This window comes from Oculina patagonica, chromosome 9 (genome assembly GCF_052425735.1).
Source record: "Oculina patagonica isolate OP01 chromosome 9, crgOcupat, whole genome shotgun sequence".
Lineage (NCBI taxonomy): Eukaryota > Metazoa > Cnidaria > Anthozoa > Scleractinia > Oculinidae > Oculina > Oculina patagonica.
In genome coordinates this window covers 8,669,093-8,688,405 of record NC_135766.1, presented here as the reverse complement: position 1 = coordinate 8,688,405, position 19,313 = coordinate 8,669,093, and the positions used below count along the sequence as shown (strand labels likewise).

Genomic DNA, 19,313 nt, shown 5'->3' with positions numbered 1-19,313 from the left:
TCGTCACTGGGGTCATGGTTGAGTAGTTGTCACGAAAGCGGATTACTCTGTTGTTCCGTGACAACGACTTGTAGCCTCTATGTGCATCCCTGCACAAAACGTAACAACATGAAGTTTTCAGCGTCTTTTCTGTACGCTGGCATTGCTGCTGTTGTATTTCTTGTTATCTATCTCCTCGTGAAGAAATTTACAAAGGGAAAAAAGAACAAGAAGCCCGCCAAGCCTGGTACAGTTGTCTTACATCAGTTCGCTCCGTACGGCGTGGTTGTTAGTGGTAGTCCGCCATGTTTAAAGTTGGAAACTTTCCTTCGTATGACAAAGATCCCGTACGAAAATGAGTATGGCTTGAAGTTTTCCAAAAAGGGTAAGATGCCGTGGATCGAGTTTAACCGGCAAGAAATCGCTGATTCAAATTTCTGCATTGAGTTTTTGAAGAAAGAATTCCAAGTGGATATTGATTCTCATTTGAGCGCAACAGAAAAAGCCATTGCTCACAGCATTCGTACAATGTTGGAGGAAAACACTTATTGGTAAGTGTAAAGATCTCATATTATGTGTTTTATCGCTTGTCATGTTGTTTTAAATGTCGTGCACGGTTGCGGTAGCCCTCGTAGCTGACTGTCACAGAACACAAAGGAAGGACAAGTAGAGCATGACTACAGTGAATAACACTCCAGTTGACCTGCATAACGCTCCGGTTAGCCTGTTCACGGTTAGCCCTTAAGAATGGTAATGGTTTAACTTGTTTCGGTGATTTTGTCTCGTTTCGCTCGTTCGTTTTGTTGTTTCGGGTTGTACTGTATGCGGACGATGAAGGCACGCGTACGGTATGATACAATGATGCATTTGTGTAGGTTTATTGTAAACAGTTGTTTACATAAAACTGACATAGTTTCTATAGTTGTTTATCTTTTATCCTTAACCAAGCTTGACGCTTTTTTTCCCCGCAAGTTTTTAAATCATTTTTACTAATTTTCTGGAAGTAAGTTGGATATTCCAAGTATTCAGCTGTTGTATTTCTGGTTCCTGCTATAAAATTAAGAAGATTTGTATCTCAGATCCTGTACTCTTGTTTTAGACAATTTATGGAAAAAGGCAAAACTTAGAATCTAAGGCAGCGGAGCAGAGACAATTTACACCAAATGGAAGAAACTTGACCCTTAAAGGTCAAATGCAACGAAATTTGATCAAATTTTATTTAAGATTCATTTTGACTTTAAATGAAAGGAAATACTGTGAATAATCATAATCTAAAGTTTTAAACGATTTGGTTAAAACATCGCTGAGATATTCGACGTTGAAGACAGCCCTTTATCTTCGCTTCACAAACGGAACGGTTCGGAAAAGCTTCGGAAAATTGTCGGAAATGGATCTTGTGACGTCACATGTGGCGAGCTTCGACGCGCGAAGATGCAGCGAAGTGCTGTTGTCTCTACCAGGTCTGCTGCACCTTTTGCGGCTTTTGGCATTTAAAATCCCGATTAAGCCGGATGGCCATTCGAAATATCTTCTTAAAGACGAGGAGCGATGCAAGGAATGGTTGAAATCGACGAAAAAGAGAGGATGTTTATGCCAAATGCACGCTGGCTTTGCTCAGCAAATACAGTATCATCCGACATGTTTTTCTCACAAAGCTTTCAGCAGAATCTTGCACTTTGGTTCGAGTTCCAGCCCTAGAAACTTCGAATGAGACCTGGCGCCTCTCCTCTTATTACCAACTTGGAAAGAAAGCCGTTAATCCAGGACTAATGCGAAATCGTTTGCGACGAAATGCAGAATTCGAAATGCAGTCCGGTACAATGACTGTTGCATTGTATTGCATAGCACTCATTATAACCTGCATATCAGGCTTCATTGTGGCCAATAAATTGGTATGTGCAACTGAATGGTAATTTAGTTTTAGTTCAAGCTATTTATGAGAAATCTAAGGCATAAACCCGACCAGATCAGCTAACTTTTTTTATCTAGCACTTTTGTCATGAACTACAGGAGAATCTACAACCAGATTGTAGGTGTGTCATGACAATTTATTTCTGAAATTAACTCTTCATAATTTTGTCTGCCCCAAATCTGTTGACCTTTTACAAATTCCTCAGTAACAGCTTTAGGCATACTCCCTTTCAAAATCTATATGGGTATTTTTGGTGCCCAAGACCCTCTCCCCGCTTGCTGGGGGTACTCCCATACTCCCATAGACTTTCCAAAAGTCGTTCGCTTCTCGTTTCCGGTTTGGTGGTAGTAGATCCCGGTGTGGAGCTCTCGAGCTTCGCACTCTGTGTGCTCAACTTGTAAGCAAGCCTAATACTCCCATGTATGAGCTTGATAGGAAAATGCACGTGTGCTACTGTGTGTTTTTCAAGCAGATGAGTTTAAGATGAAATAGTGATACAATAGTTTGGGGTAGGGTAGGGATTTTCAGTGTATAGTCTAGCATACTATGATAGGGTACTGCAAAATAAGCTGAAAATGGTCTGGGATAGGGTACGGTTACAGAGGTCCAGCAGCACACCCCTACTCAAAAATATACATGTAAAGAGTACCCCCCCCCCCCCCTTTCCTCGAGGCGAAAGAGTATTGTTTTTAGCCATTCTGAAATTGGGTATTATTAAGATTATCAATTTCTTTGTAAACTTGGAAATAGGTTTTTGAAGCACCTACTGTTTGTATTCATACTGTTGTATTCATCGCTTGGTCTGAGATAAAGTGATAAATTACAAGCAGTGCATGCAGAGGCTATAATGTCTCCTTAGGGGGTCTTGGAAAATCACGGCACTTAGTTCGATTGTCATCTAGCTGCTTATCATTTAGCTCGTTTTTGAGCTATAAGCACTTAAAGTGAAAATTAAGGGTAATTTTGGACAGATTTTACTGTTGCTATGGTTACCAGTGACAAACTAAAAATGACCACAACTTGTTCGGCAATGATGGTACATTTGTTCGATAAAATAATTGCAGCATTAACTGACAAATAATTAGTACTGACCTATCATAGTAATAGGCTGGAAAGTACCAGTACTGGAAACTTATCAGCTTCTTACACATGCATTCAGTGACCTTGCATAGCCATTTCTCTGCATCTACTTAAAAGTGACCAATACTGGTGTTGGTTTCATGCAAATGAGCGCACAAAATCAGAAGGTCATGCTAGTGGGCTGTGATTGCTTGATTTTGATCTGTGTTGTTTGTTCATGTTTACCATGTCCAAAGATGGATGTTGACAAAGGGGCTATGCATTGATGTCCGACCCCATCCAACCATAACAAAAGAACATATTACCCATTAGAAGTACCAATAAATGGACAAAACAAAGAAGCTGACATTAAATGACATCCTGCATGAACAAGTTTATATAAAAATAAATAAACCTTTATTTAGACATGGAGAGGATTAAAGCTAGAAGCTTGTGGGGCAGTGTATTCCTAATCAAAATGGAATTTGGAAGTGTTGATTTTTGTGGAGGGGAAAAACTGGAGAGCCCAGAGAAGAACCTTGAGAGCAAGGCCGAGAACGAACAACAAACTCAACCCACATATGATGCCAAATCAGGGAATCGAACTTGGGTCAATTGGTGGGAGGCAAGGACTCTCACCTGACTGCGCCATCCCTGCTTCCAAGCATATTTTATAATAATGCAGCATTGACAAAATCTCATGATTGTACATACAAGGATGTGTAAGCAAGGACATTGAAACACAAAACTAGGTGTAAATTTTTCCCTGCTACATGCCCCAGTATCTGAGGTCCTGTGTCAGCACACAAGTTAGATCTTATAACCTGGGTCTTAAGAAATGCAAGTTGCCATAAATTACTGTTGAAATTGTTATCTTCGACCTACACCCCATCTACTTAAGACATTCCCTTTTCAGAGAATTATCAGTAAAGTCAACTGAAAAAATATAAGGGCCAGATTACATAGATGAATTAGTTAAAGGATAAAATAATCACCAATGGCCCTTGGCTGAGGGAAATTAGTTTAAAGCTTCTAAAGGTTCTTTTGATTCTTCAAGCTGTGTTATTTTAGAGAACACACTCAGCTCGGGCAATGCTACAAACAGTGTACAAATAATTCCACATTGCAATCCTTTTGAACAAGAGCAAGACAATACTTCAACTTAAGATTCAACTATTTATTTATTTCAAATTCTTTGAAAGCCGTTTCCATTATATTTATTAGGCTCACCAATATATCTGGCCATATTCCTTCGTTGTTGGTACATGTCGATGTTTCCTGATTTAGACGCCATCTTGTTCACTCGCAGAGTCGGAATTAATCACTCGAGAAATCGATTTATTCTTTGCCAGATGCCGTTAGTTCGAACTGATAAGGCTGTATTTAGACTTTTCGAGGGCTTGAATCAAAGTCTTCATCGGTTTCAACTAACGGCTGTTCCAGAAACTCTGGAAATCCATCGAACAAACCCAAGGATTTTTCATGACACGTGAAAACTTGCTCGCCACACCTGACGTCACAAATACCTCTATTCGATTCCATTCCACGCGCGGCCATTTTTGGTTCGTTTTCGTGAAGTCTTCGGAAATCGTCGGATTTTCATCTCCTAAGCGCCACAATTCGCGCAAAAACCATTTCTGAGAGTTTATTATCATTAGTACCTTCATAAACGACAGGTTTGCGGACAAAAGAAAAAATTCCCAATTTCGTTGCATTTGACCTTTAAGTATAAACCATGAATGATAAGACCCAATGGTATTCTGGGTAGACAGAACTGGTAAGCTTAGTAATATTCCATTTATTAACTGGGCGGTTAGTCCAGTTCATAGATTCGGTAGCTCATTATACAATTTATACCTCATTCTCCCTGCTGTTTCGTTAATGAGGTTTTGTTGTTGGCGTATATTTTGAAGGAAAAGGAGAGACGTCATGCGATGTTGTGTAGATTTAGGAGGAACGCTTTAAGGAATGAGTTTAATGACAGGGGAGGAAGCAGGTAAATGCGAAGTTTTCGGGACGAAAAGATTAAAAAAGTTGTGCCAAAAACGCCATTTTGAATAATAGCGGACATATTTGACCGGTGGAGACTAGAGGGATCGTGGACTCTGGGGACGAGAATGGCGAGTCGCAGCCTGAATGTGCGTTTGGAATCCAAATGAACCGAAAAGGAATTTTGTAAGCTAAGGATGACAGGAAGAATTTCTTGTGAGAGGAGGTTGAATTAGGCTGTGCACTGAAGGCAGACGGTGATGAGAGACGAGTTCAGGTATGACATGTGTTTATAATAGAATGTAGTTTGCGCGTTCCTATGTTTATTGACCTTTGTTGCCAGCTTTCGCTTTGATTTTGGACCGGCGATCCGATTATTAAAACAACTTGAACTGTTTAGTGAAGTAAGAATACTCAAAGAAATGGTCGTCGGGTTATTGTTTTTGGTTCTTTAAGAGTATTTTATCGGCATTGCATTATGTATATTTTTGGAAGAAATGCGTGGTTTACGTTTTTGGCTGTGTTTGCTAGATCTGGTTTTGTTTGGCCAGAAAATTACTGAATTATAATAGCTTAACATATTTCTTTTACCCTTTGTTCGCTTTTTGGAGGCAAAGTTATTTTGGCTACTGTGTGCAACATTGAAGGTGATATAAAGATAAAGAGGGTTAATTGTTACTGATATCCGTTTGCTTCAAATCTGTTTATATAAAGCTCGGGGAACTTGCTACAAAACGGAAATAATTTTTGAAACTGCATGAAGCTGATATTGCATGGCTAAAAATAGTTGCCTAAGTTCATGATGGTGCATGCTCCCATTATAGTCGCTACATATAGAGGGTTGTCCTAAAACCAGGAATGCCGGAATGCCGGAATGCCGGAATGCCGGAATGCCGGAAATCCAGATAAGAAAGCCCGGAATCCTAAAACCCGGAATGACCTTTTTGTGTACGCCTTTTTTCAATAAAATACGTGGAAATATGTTATTATTTAATTTTTTTTTTTTTTTTTTTGGGGGGGGGGGGGATTGGGAAGTTTGTTACGAGTTTCCAATTACGTTGCGAGTTAGCGAATCAAATTGTCAATTTCGATACAAAGTTCCAAACTTCGGCCCGACTGAACTTCGCAATTTAGCTAGTAGAGGAGAAACAAAACATGTTGTTTCAAAGTAATGGCGATATCTGAACTCAATGATTTTAAAGGAAACAAGTTACGGCAGGAATATTCCAGCGATTCTTGCGGCTCAAGTTGCACAATATCTGTTTGACGAACAAGCAGGACGGCAATAACAACCTTCTAATCAATGTTCTGACTGATGGTGAGTAGAAGCACTACATTCATATACCGTCTATTGCACTTAAAATGAACTTTCGAAAATGGGTATCAAACGCTGTCGATATATATTCGTCACTTGATGATGGAAGCGATAATTCAGTTGAAGTGTCAGACAACGTTTCGCACCAGCGATCACGCAAGTAATTTGAGGATAAATGAATTTTATGCAGTCAGAAATGTGGTCAAATTTTCCTTTTTGTAAAAAAATATATATTTTTTACGCTTTGTGCGAGGTATAATCTTAATTTTCAAGTCTTTCGCGTTTGTAAGCCGGATGAAACTGGATACATGGTTTACCCATCAGGATCTTTACATAAAGTTCATTTTAATCGAAGCCGAAGCGAGGCGACAGGGAAGACTTATTTGTCACGCCAACATGTTTATGGCTCGCTGAACATTAATTTAAAGTTTGTGAGCCTTTTATATTTGTTATGGCTTTTTCCGAACGATTAAGTGTAGCAAAGCCCTTGTTGATAACATAACTACAGAAGGTTTTAATCTGCACAAGTTAACACAATGTAAGATTTTTATTGACGTCGACTATTTGGTCAAACAAATGTTTTGCAACTTGAGCCACAAGAATCACTGGAATATATTCCCCTCATAACTTGTTTCCTTTAAAATCATTGAGTTCAGATATCGCCATTACTTTGAAACAACATGTTTTGTTTCTCCTCTACTAGCTAAATTGCGAAGTTCAGTCGGGCCGAAGTTTGGAACTTTGTATCGAAATTGACAATTTGATTCGCTAACTCGCAACGTAATTGGAAACTCGTAACAAACTTCCCAATCCCCCCCCCCCCCCCAAAAAAAAAATAAATAAATAATAACATATTTCCACGTATTTTATTGAAAAAAGGCGTACACAAAAAGGTCATTCCGGGTTTTAAGATTCCGGGCTTTCTTATCCGGATTTCCGGCATTCCGGGTTTCAGGCATTCCGGGTTTCCGGCATTCCGGGTTTCCGGCATTCCGGGTTTTAGGACAACCCACATATAGATCTGCTACGAAATGGAATGAAGTTGTTTAAAAACCGATAGCCTATTGAATATTGGTCATACACCGATACAAGCAATTTGTTCTTTAAAAAGAAAAAAACCTGGCGGTTTGCTGCTGTGTGAGAGTTTTAGGGCCAGTGTTAACATGACACATGAATGACTCATTCCGGAACAAGTTAATCCCATCCCGATATATTTCACTCTATCTTAATTTCCGGTTTTTAAATGAATTTGATTCCTAGATGAAACCGCATCTTGTGAAACCACATACAGAGGTCACAGTTTGAACTCAGAGCAAAAAAATGTAAATTATAGCGTTTACTGTTTAGCCCGAAGAAGCAGCCCTATGGTCAAATTGCTTGTTAAAATTGCAGATATAGCCATCATGAGCATTAAAAATACCGGTGACATGTTTGCTCAAAACATGCGCCATCTTGTTTTGATCTTGAGTGAAAACTACGCACGTGAAAACGACTTTGGTTGAGCTTGTCGATTATGTCATGTGGAATGTATGCAGTCAACGAACTTCATTGTGAACTTGTTCCGAAATATAAGTCATTCTGGAACTATATGTAAACAGGCCCTCATGTGCAAGAAGCAAGGCGTGTGAGGCATGGCAGCGAGGTATATGAGGCAAAAATCCCTACTCCAAATGAAAAGGTTTAAATCGGAGTGCTATATTTAAGCTATCTGATCTGCTATTTAGCTGGCTTACTAGAATGGATCGCACACCTTGCTGCCTCGCACTTTTGTGACGACCTGCTGTATGACCCCTTATAATCGACTGTCTTTACTAACCCGGTGGAAGTCGTCATTCAAAATATGGATATCACAGAACTGTAAATTGTAGATCACTACAGCAAGGTTTTTTGGTGTTGTGTTCATGTGTATACATAGTACTCGTGTGTGGAAAAATTCACTGCATTTAGTGGGTTATTTGTTTAGTGTTGTTTTGTTTGTACGCACTGTGACCAGTGATTTTTTTTCCTCCCTTCCCCTCAGGCATTAGCAGGCCATTTACTTGTTATGCAAGTGAAAGAAAGTAAAATCCCAGGTACCTGGGAGAAACGTGAGTGGGGGGACTCCCCTGCCTCTTATGTTCTCCCACCATGGAACTCCTTTGTAAAATACTTATAATACCAATCAAGTGTAAAGGTGGATGACGATAACTTGCAGGACTGTCATTAAGTTTTTATGCAGCCAAACATTGAAGTTATCACCCGTAGCATTTCATTCTGAATGCAACTTGTAAAGTAACACCAATCAAAATGTTTACCTGTAACATTGAGTGAGCTCATGATCAGCCGTTACAGGTGTTACGGGTTACAGCCCTTAATGACAGCCCTGGATAAGGGATGATAACATTGTTGGTAGCTGTGAAATGAATTCTTTATCTTACCTTCTCAATTGTGGTGCTTTCAAGATATTTACTATACTTAATCGTTTGTTTTTTTAAAGGTGTTATTTGGACTTGTGAAAATTTAAAAAGAATATTTGACAGGTGAACTCACGTAAAAATGCAAGGTGAGATTGTGTGAGTCCTTCTTGGGTTGCTGTATGTTCATCCCACGTGGGATGCTGCCTAAAGGATTCTAAAATGACCTGGGTGGGGTGTCACCTAGGATCCTGCTAATTACTCCAGGTGGGATCCCACTCGAGATACCTGCTGCTAATTCCACATGGAATTTTAGCTGTGCATTGATCCCAGGGGGGATCCCACCTGGGATCCTAACTAGTTCTAGGCAGGATCTCAGCTGGAATCCCATCTAATTCTAGGTCTCTACGCATATTATCTGAAGTGGTAATTCCACATGATTAGGCAAAAAAGATATATTAATTAGCTGTCTTACAGTAGATAACAACAGAATCAATACACTGTAGTGTTGTCATTTGAGTTTGATATATTCAATGTAGTTATCTCATTCATCATAAATACATTGTAATTCCATTCATGTGGCCACCAATGAGCCACAAGGTGACAATATTAAAGCTAGGTGTTCTTTAAACAAGAAAATGACTGGTACTGAGCATTTGCTCAGGTCAACTTGAAGGGGCTTTATAATTATTATAGGTAGGTGATTGTATTAATGGGGTGGTGGTAATGGACTTGGCCCATTATTATTGTTTTTTGATTAAGTAAAATTACTGAAAAGTTTTTTCAATAACTCAATTTTGTTTTTGTTTATTTAAGGAGTTATAATAGTTTCAACAACTGATGGGAACAAAGTGATGCAAGGAACACTGCTGCTATCATCTGCATACCTAAATCTGGAAAGGCTGTATTAGCTCACATGAAGGGAGAAAAAGGTTGCTTTTTATGTGAAGATAAAGGCGATGGGTTGGCAATGGCTTACAGAGATTTTGGCTTTACAGCACAGGCATGTTGCTTCACATGATACCCATGGAAAAGTTGTTATCCGGAACGTTATTTAAAATGGAGAACAGGTACGGCCTCGTACCCAGACGCCTCTCTTGTTCTCGCTTTGTCGGAGAAAGAAAATCGAGGCGCCTGAGGAGGAGGCAGGGACAGGTAAGTGTTACTAGCAGTTATTGTATGCCGTTACTAACCAGTTAATTATTTTCAATACAAGTTTTTTTTAACTTTTTCATGTATCCAACACTTATTAATTAACATGATATATCTTCTTCTGTCAATCATATGGAGGTGATATCCTGAAGGGAGAGATGAAATGGAAGTGAAGTTCACCATTAGTTAGTCCGTCTGATCAAAACCAGTGAAGTTGATAATGACATGCCTTGACCACCTTATAAATAATTTACTGAATTTTATTTTTTTTATTGAGGTCAATAGGATAAATGGTGCTTCTGTGTCTTTGCTGTTTAAATAATTTGACCTTGTGGTGTGTTAACTACAATTGTCAAGGTCATTAAAAATTTTAATTATTGAATATCAAGTTAATAAATCATTAAAATGATTTATAAACTTGATATTCAAGCTTCAGAATACAGAAATTAGCCTCTCTACTAGTATTGAAAGGTGTCTTAGTTAATTACTTGCTTCACTACAGTATGCAAATGACAGCTATCACAATTCTTGTGAGTGAGCAGATAACAACAAAACAGCTAATAATGATTAATAAATGCATTTATATGGCAGATTTTCCATATGTATTATGTTCAAATAATCCGATGAACTGTTGGACAATTTCTACAGATTGACGACAGTACTTTATGGTTAGATATGAATTGGTCGATGCTTTGGCATACAATTTTCATGTCAGTGCACCTGCATAACTCATAAGTGCACAGCTAATAGTATTTCCGAAATGATTCGATTTAGCACCCGGGGGGCTTATTTACTTTTGGCACCTCATGGAAGGGCGCTTATTGAGACAGGGCACTTATTTAATTTTTTGAGAAAAAACCAAATGTTCAAAACAAAACTTAAATATATATTGAAATAACTAACAATAACAGAAACTGTCAGTAACAAATTGTTGAAAGTTCAGTTACTTTTAAAAGAATTGTTTATTTTAGCAGTAAATATATACATGTTCGGTCCGGTGAATGTTTGTGAGTTTATCTTTTCGACATTGATGACATTTTCATCCCCAGAGGCCGCAATCCTTTTGGGAAGGAGAATGCATCGATGACTTCAATAGGGGTGGTTATCCACAATAGGGGGGGGGGGGGGGAGGGGGTATTAGAATAGAGGCTCATAACAATGGGGCACTTATTAGAATAGAGGCTCTTATTGGAATAGGGGCGCTTATTGACAAAAACACATTCGAAGGGGGGCGCTTATTCGGAAGGGGACGCTTATTGGAAGGAGGGCGCTTAATCGAATCATTACAGTATCCAATATTGTTTGGCTTTTTCACTGCCACTGGAAGTGTGGAACTAAACTAATACACCAAAATGTTGCATAGAGAAAGTGCTTTACTCATTCTTTTATTTAGCAGTATATCAGCGTGAACTGTTGCTTTTTTGCCCGGTCACATGTGCCGAATTTAATTGCAAGGCTGTTTCATGTTATAATTTATTTCTCAATTGTGTTTACAGAAAATGTCAATACTTCCTCCACAGAAGGGATTGGGAATTCCTGGTGATGGGAGGGGTCTCAAAGGCCAAAACGGTAAGGAAAGGTATGAAGCTAAATTGGATTTCCGGAGGGTTCCCTCAGGTTGGGGGTGGGGGTGGGGGTGGGGGTCTTAGGAAAAATTCCTTCTGTGAGGGAGTTATGGATCATTTTTCTTCAGTTAAGCAAAATATTATTTTCTGATAGAAAAAAAATAGGGCGTCAGATGTCAATATTTTTAACTGCTGGAAACAATATGATAATAATAATAATAATAATAACAACTTTATTTAATGAGGGTTACACATTACAGTTAAAAACTGAAAAACCTGTGGCCCTCAAATGATGATGATCAACTTGAAGCAAAAAGCGATAACAATTGTTTGAATTCTTTGTTAGACCATGTGTAGGGGTGGGTAGGGTGGGGTGTAAACTCCGTTGAAGGGTACGTGCTGAAGTAATTGGCCCTTTGAGAACTAAAGATGCACAGTGTCCCTTTCCCATTCCCAAAGATCACTTGGTTTCCTGTTGTCTCTGGTGGGGTAATAGAAGGGATTTTTTTGTCTAAATCATGAATTATCAACAACAAACATCGGGGATGATGTGGTCCAACTTCTACAACAATAAAATAAAGAATTTTTGATTTTGTATCTTTTTTTCTCACTTAATGATTAATAAAAATGTTACAAAAAATTCCTTTAATATAGAAAAGTGGAAAACAGACGTTATAGTTAAAAAAAAACGTTCGGTTTTTATTTGTACATATTATAGCCTTTTAACCTTTTTAAAAAAAAATTACGTCTTAGCGAACATTATATCGAGTAAAATTTGTATAAGTAATTGTGGGTACTTGCAGTGATTCTATAAAGTTAGCTTTTTAAAATAGTAAGCTAAAAGGATTAGGCTCAAGATGGGATTTAAAGTTGGAACCTGGTCTTACCAATGCAGTACTGTATGATGCTTTTAGATACCACTGAACCAACATTGATAATTTTGCATGCCTTGATAATTTTGATAATGGTAGAGCATCAGAGTAATATCGAAAAGTTTCAGGTACATGTATGAAGCTAATGTCAAGTGCGATTTTTGTTGTAGGTTTGTTTGGAATCTTATGTTAAGCCGCTTCAGACTTGAAATTGATAAAGCTCTTTGGTAGTGATTGCTGGCTGAGAAGGCTATAGGCTAACGTAGTTTCTCATTCCTAAAATCTGCAATTTGAATTAAGTTATGCACAAAGCTGTGGTATAAAAAGACAGTAAACGCCAAGAAAAATACATTTTTGCACCGTGTTCTCCAGCATGATAAATAGATCAAGTTATGTTGATTTGGACTCGAAGTTATTGATATTTTTGTTACTATGGGGGCCACCCATGGAGGGGAGGGGGACAGCACATTGTGTTGTTTCGAACAAAATTTTTCTTGTTGTGTGTGGAAGCATTTCATCTGTTCGCTAAAATCTGCTTTTGTTCACGTGTTGCCAGTTATGTTTTCCTCTTGTTTGTAAATCCCCAAAGGCTATTTCGATTAAAGGCAAACGTCAGTTTACCATTTTTAACCAAGCCAAAGTTGCAAAGTGCCAAGCCGTCGCGACTGACAAATACAGCATTTCCTCCGCGAAAATAAAAAAAAAGTGCTTGAACTGAAAGACGTTTGCATTCTTCCATGATATGTTCGAACAACAATGCCCAGGATAAACCTTCTACTCATACTAACTTCATGCAAAAAAGTCGATATCTCGAAGAGATCTTTGATTTATTTCAAAATTTAACTTCCCTTAAGGTAAACAACCAACTGGCAAAGTTTGGTTGGAAATCTATGAGCAGTTCTATTTCAAGGGAATTACCTTAAGGTCTCTATTCAGAATTCTTGCAATACATAGTTCCGTTGTGAAGGCCTTACTTACAATTTTAGTGGCATTTTGTGGAAGTGCCGGGAGTAGACGAATGGCGACACCATCACAGATAGCGCATCCAATTTTTTAATAAGCGCTGCATCTGAGGCGCAAAAAAATATAATAAACAGCGCCGCGCTTATTCGAATAAATACCGTAACCTGATGATAGTACTAGTGGCTACGTGCATATCAATCAGGATGTGAAAGGTATGGAAAGCTTTGTGGTAAATTGACAATTTCTTGGGAACTTAATATTAGATGCACCAGTGTATGCAACAGTATCAACGCATACCGAAAAATCAGGGTTATAAGTGCTCCTGCTTATAATCGTGTCTAGTTATAAGCTCATCTACATGGAAACAAAAAAAACATCCGGATATAAGCCCCCCTCCCCCCTATGGTAGATGACAGTAAATGTTGCTTTACAGTACACACTCTTTTATCGGACACATATATGGACAGGTGCTTTGTTGCGCATTTTATTTGACTTTTGATTTTTGTGTTGGTCCCCTTTTTTATTCTATTTTACTGTACCTTTTATTGGGATTACACGCCTCTCATGCCTCACTGCCTCGCCTCGCATACCCCGCTGCCTCACATATTTGGAATACTCTAACGCAGTTATCCTTCAACAACACCATTCCATTCCTTAACTCTAGGTCTCTATATCTCCAACATAATTCTCAGACACTTAACTATTGTTAACAAAATCAATTTGCTATCCAGTCCTTGATAACCAAAATATTAAATGTCAGCCGGTTTCATCTTAAAGAAATTTACTAGCCTCCTACAAACTCAACTTATCTTCTTATCTTCGTTCTAAAACTTAAAAGGATCTTTCTCTCATTTTATTCAGTTGCAGAGCAAGAAAATACATGGTTCACAACAAGTCAAGTACACAAGAATTAAAGGCAACAACTAACGAAATGGATCCACAAGAAAGAACCATCTCACAATTATCAAGAAGGATTATAGTTCAAACAAAACCTATGGATTCTGACTCAACTTTATCAGCTGATCTGACGTTTCACCTCTACAGAGTAATGCATCACACTCGCGAAGCAACTAAAATATAAAACAAAGTAAACAAAAAGCCAAAGAACAAACTGCCGTGCAGTTATTAATACTTCACATCTGTAGAGGAATTACACTTCTTGCTTCATTCCATTTGCCTTCTGCTTTAAAATAAAAATGTTCTTAATCGACACACGAACTATACGCAATCGCGTACTTCTGTTTCAGGGATAAAAGTCTTCAGTTTGTAAATTCTGCAACTCACTTGAAGTTAACTAGAGCCATGTGATTTGTCTAACAACGTCACGGCCCAAACGTCACTCGACTTACATAATGAAATACACTTTTTATTTATTTAAAATGAAAAATCTCAATGAACTGTACTCACAGCTGGTGATTACAATGAAAAGCAATGATTGTACTCTGTATATAATATATTACTTATATATTGCTATTTCCATAATATTTCACACTCTAGCCATTAACTGTGCCTGACAACAATCCATGACAATAATCCATCTTCCCCATAAATTTTTTACAAACCTAAAAAAAAGCGTCTCTCTCCCAGCAAGTCACACAACCGCACGTTTTGTCCCTCGTCTAAACCAGCCAACGATTACCTACATAAAGCTCGCAACCACACTCACCATCAAGCAAACCAAAAGTAACTTTTCCATTTCTTCTGTATGACTTGCACAACCGACTTTGCTCCTTTGAAACAACTCCTTATATTAATGGAATATACAGAATAACCACGGCCAAAAACCTACCATTTTCACGTTGTACCGACATACATGTATATATAGACCTGTATAATACACTAAGAACTTCACGACGTCATGAATAACTTGACAAAGCGTCGATGAAAATGACTTTGAAAATTTAAAACCCCTTTTCAAACTTTCTCTAACCGCACCTTACCGGCAACCGAAACGTCCTTTTTATACAAAAATATACGAAATGACCTCCGTCCAAAAAGAATCGCCTTTTCAGACTAAAGGTAACTAATATCATCAAAATTTTGCCTCAGGACGAACACGAAAGCATTCAGAAAAATCACAATTACACCTTTACAATTATCTTTCAAAGTGTCTCAAACCGATACACTGAAAGGCCAATTCATTTCAACACAAACAATATGATATCTCTAATGCAGACGTCATTTCTCGCCCAGTTTTTAGCTTCTTTAAGCTTCTTGTTTATAATCAAGATATCTTCGTCCTTTGAGTGCTTTAAGAGCACGATTTTGCAACCTGTCTTAATATAATGTTCATTCTGTCACAGACAACGATTACTGTTTTCCGATTTCCCAGTAAACATTTGGATTTATGGTTTATGCTTATCGTTTGGCAACGTTTCTTCAATCAGGTGTTTACTAGTTTTGTTCGTCCACAGGGTCATGGTGTACTACCGCTGGTGTTCTGACTATGCACCAGTTCTTAGAGAAAGGTGGTTTGGCCATATCTTCTTTCCAGTCAAATATCTGGTATTTTCCTGGTTAAAGAGGCGCTGCAGAAAGGATATGTGGTCGCACGGCATTGGTCGACACTCCGAACAAGATGTGTACGGAATAGGTGAGAAAGATTTGCTTGCGGTGTCGGAAATTTTGGGCCAGAAGAAATTCCTGTTTGGAGAGAAGCCTTGTCTAGCTGACGCAGCACTGTTTGCTTTCATCGCTGCGTTCACCTGGGATTGTCCAGAAAGTCCGCATGCTTTACTCACCAAGTCTAAAGCAAAGAATCTTGACGAGCACGCCAAGAGAATGAAGCAACTGTACTATCCAGACTGGGATGAAATCATTTCGAAGAAACATAAATCTGGTTGAAGACAAGAACGGTCTTCTGTAGGGCTGTATACAAGTTTCTTTTTTTTGTAAAAACAAAATCGTCGCGCAATTTCACTTCCCTAAACTTTCTCTCGCCCCAGTAGAGTAGTAGACTGCCCCTAGGTTTCTAAGGATACAGGCCTCCATGCGCGGACTTGGGCTCAGTTTCTAAAAATGTTAAACGTTTTTATTGACGTTGTTTTCCAGGATGGTTAAGTTATACGTAACACTCAAACTACGAGTTAACTTGGACATACCTGTTGAGACTCCAAATGGATGACTTACGATATATTTCACGAATGTGTAGAGGTTTATCAATAATTAACCTATTACTAATAAGTGATTGTTTACATTCCATAGTTTGATTTCAAACCAGAGGTTCGTGTTCCCTTACTTTACATAGTATTGCACTGTAACTTAACCCGAAGCCGACTCACATGTAGTCTTTATGCACGTTCGAAGGACGAGGCAAGTTGGGTGGGGAGGGGGTGGGGGGGTGGGGGGAGGGGAGCAGTCGAGGGATAATTTTGCCGCTTCTGATTCTTTCACAAAAGAAATGTATCCTTTGTTTGAGTACAATTATTATCTGAGAGTTTATTTCGTTCCTCCTTGTCCTTCCTGTGCTTTAACATCGTTCATGTCAAAAATACAAATCTGTATAAAAAGATGTAAAACTGGTGTTTTAAACATTTTTTTTTAATCTTGCTCTCATATCAAACTACCCTGTATAAGATGAAAATTTGGCTTTATATTGTTCCAAAGTAATTGTAGCTAGAACTTGATTTGGAAAATAACAAACATTTTCATTGTTATAAGTACCGGTTTTGGTCGGAATATAATTGGCAGTTATAACGTATTCAGACCAGGTAGGCACAGAATCCGCCACCTTGTCAAATCATAGAATATATAATTAACGAATAATAATACAATTATTTGCAAGGCGGAGAGAAAATGGCACGGTGAGGATCGTGTCATTGCTTGAAATAATTAACGTTGACTTGCAAGAACGTTGTGTTATAGCAGATAAAAATGGTGTAATATTCATATCCTCCTAAGTCGCTATCGAGTGTGATATAATATGTATGTGCGTCAGATTCCTTAGATAACGATCTTAACCTTAAAAAGATGTGATGGAATGATTTGATGCAACGGCGGCCAAGAGAAAACGTCAACACCTCTGTTAAAAGAATATTGTTCTATTGATCGATTGATTAATTGATTGATTGATTGATTGATTGATTGATTGACTGATTGATGATGGAAGGATATCTCTTACTTACTCGCAGGCTGGGTGAATGTACTGTATCTCTTGAAAGTTGATTTTAGTTTGGTCGAAAACGGGGGGAGAGCACCGCAATTGCCCCCGAAAAATCTGTCTGAACATCTCTAGCCTTCAAGGTTGCAGGGGACAGCTTCCGCTAATCGGTACGCATTATGAAAAGTGTATGCACGAAGTGTGACGACTGATGCCGAAAATGCGCGAAATGAAGGGGGGGCCCTGATCCCGCATTCCCGCTCTTTTTTTACAAAATTCCCGCATCCCGCATTTTTTTTTATGGCTTTTCCCGAATCCCGTTTTTTCCCCCAAAAAATACATCAGAAAAGATTAAATTCTGCAAAAGCTAATAAATGTGAGTTGCAGATTAGCGTTTTCGTTTGAAATGTTGAACTTACCTGTCCAAAAAAAGAAATAAGTTTTCATACTTCAGTATGATGAAAGAGCACGATTGAAGTTTACAGGAACAGTTTCTACCGCGTCTTATCTGAAACAGACTCCACGTGCTTACCCGGTTGATTCGCGTTCGCTGCTTGAACGTCCATTTGTGTTGTGGCGACTTCCCGAATTCCCGACGGAGAGGCTAAAAATCCCGCATCCCGTGCCCAAATTTTAGTTTATCCCACTTCCCGGAGACCAGTCAAATCCCGTATCCCGTTAAGATATTTTGGGTTTTCCCGAATCCCGCACTGATTTTGGTCAAATCCCGGATCCCGAAAATACCCTTCCAGACCCTGTTTGAACAGGCTCCGTAATATTTCTGCATTGGTAATTGCACGTGCAAAGCACTGGGGCGTTAAGGGTGATTGCATGCAGCACTTCACAGCATCTGGAAGTCTTCAACGATCACCAACAAAACCAAACTTAGGATTTTCAAAAGCAATGTCCTTGGAGTCCTCCTGTATGGTACAGAAACCACAGGCAGACAAGTCTCTGTGTTTGAGGCCGCGTGACGTAAGCGTCAGGGTATTCGCTATTTGATCCCATACATGTTCACTCACTGTAATTTGTAAGAGGCCTTCCAAGGGGGGTAGCCGTGTCGCAATGTCGCATGTTTCTGAGAACCTATGTCGCCTAGCCGATTTACCTCCGCTTGAGTAACTGATCGTAAAAAATGCTCCATAAAATACTGAATTTCGCATCTTTTCGTCTACTGTTAGCTTGTCATTTTTTCTTACTTTAGCTGGGGGCGGTGACGACTGTCGAGGAATTAACGGCCTCAAAACGCATAAAAACACAAATATCACACAAAATATGAAAGGTAAGTGAACTTTATTTATCTAGCTTACAGTAGATCAAAGTTTGGAGTGAAAAGATGCGAAATTCAGTATTTTATGGAGCATTTCTTACGATCAGTTGACTCAAGCGGAGGTGAATCGTTACAAATTGCAGTGAATGTGTGGGATCAACTAGCCCGGGGGGGGGGGGGGGGGACTCCTATATGAAACGGACGGGGATGCTCGTCGGAAATTTTGAAAAAAAAAACCCTAAAAGAGACCAATCTGGGTGTGGCTCAAGCTTTTCTGTAACCCTAAACGAGACCATTATGGCTTAAAATATTGGCGTTTTGCCCGGAACATCCTAAGCGAGACCAAAAACCCGAAATTTACATCCCTAAGCGAGACGACGAGCATCCCTGTCACTTTCATATGCGAGTCTCCCCCCCCCCCCCCCCCCGGTAAACTAGCGCATTCCCTGACGCTTACGTCACGCGGCCTCAAACACTTGTCTGCCTGTGCAGAAACCTGAAAGGTCTCGCAATCCATATGTCACAAGATAGATGTTTTCCAAACAAGATGGCTCTGGAGAATACTCGGAATCTTCTGGCCAAAAACCATTTGCAATGAAATCGCCGCGTGTGTGACGTTTCAATAAGGGAAATCCTTCTCCTGTTTGAAACAGCGTTTCAAACTGAACAGTGAACTCATTTGACTTATCCGTCTTAGCGAAGTTATTATTATAATGTCAATTGATTGGCAATATTACCTTATGTA

The 19,313-nt window shown here is 39.0% G+C and overlaps 2 protein-coding genes across 6 annotated transcripts; both read left to right on the top strand.

The window, feature by feature from the left end:
• Positions 1–11: 11 nt before the first annotated feature.
• On the top strand, positions 12–16,086 carry LOC144665766 (failed axon connections homolog). The gene is made up of 2 exons (XM_078527062.1): positions 12–530; positions 15,614–16,086. The coding sequence occupies exons 1-2, from the start codon at positions 109–111 to the stop codon at positions 16,041–16,043; spliced, it is 852 nt and encodes a 283-aa protein (XP_078383188.1). The 5' UTR covers positions 12–108; the 3' UTR covers positions 16,044–16,086.
• Positions 5,132–14,639, top strand: LOC144665798 (uncharacterized). 5 transcript variants are annotated; one of them, XR_013573020.1, is made up of 5 exons: positions 5,132–5,216; positions 8,731–8,796; positions 9,464–9,717; positions 11,296–11,368; positions 14,061–14,639. XR_013573020.1 is itself a non-coding variant. In XM_078527097.1 (5 exons), exons 3-5 carry the CDS (start codon positions 9,653–9,655, stop codon positions 14,111–14,113), a joined length of 276 nt encoding a protein of 91 aa, XP_078383223.1. In that variant the 5' UTR covers positions 5,132–5,216; positions 8,731–8,796; positions 9,464–9,652; the 3' UTR covers positions 14,114–14,639. The 5 variants fall into 5 exon arrangements, 3 of the variants coding, with proteins under 3 accessions (XP_078383223.1, XP_078383221.1, XP_078383222.1); XM_078527097.1 differs by having other exon boundaries at positions 9,464–9,802; XM_078527095.1 differs by having other exon boundaries at positions 9,464–9,802; positions 11,296–11,378.
• Positions 16,087–19,313: the final 3,227 nt, after the last annotated feature.

Bases quoted from the DNA above. Each gene is read 5' to 3' on its own strand.
- LOC144665766 (XM_078527062.1), top strand. From the start codon at position 109: ATGAAGTTTTCAGCGTCTTTTCTGTACGCTGGCATTGCTGCTGTTGTA. The intron at 531-15,613 runs GTAAGTGTAAAG...GTTCGTCCACAG, and splicing joins TTGGAGGAAAACACTTATTG to GGTCATGGTGTACTACCGCT.
- LOC144665798 (XM_078527095.1), top strand. From the start codon at position 9,653: ATGTTGCTTCACATGATACCCATGGAAAAGTTGTTATCCGGAACGTTA. The intron at 9,803-11,295 runs GTAAGTGTTACT...TTGTGTTTACAG, and splicing joins TGAGGAGGAGGCAGGGACAG to AAAATGTCAATACTTCCTCC. The intron at 11,379-14,060 runs GTATGAAGCTAA...CATTTTATTCAG, and splicing joins GGCCAAAACGGTAAGGAAAG to TTGCAGAGCAAGAAAATACA.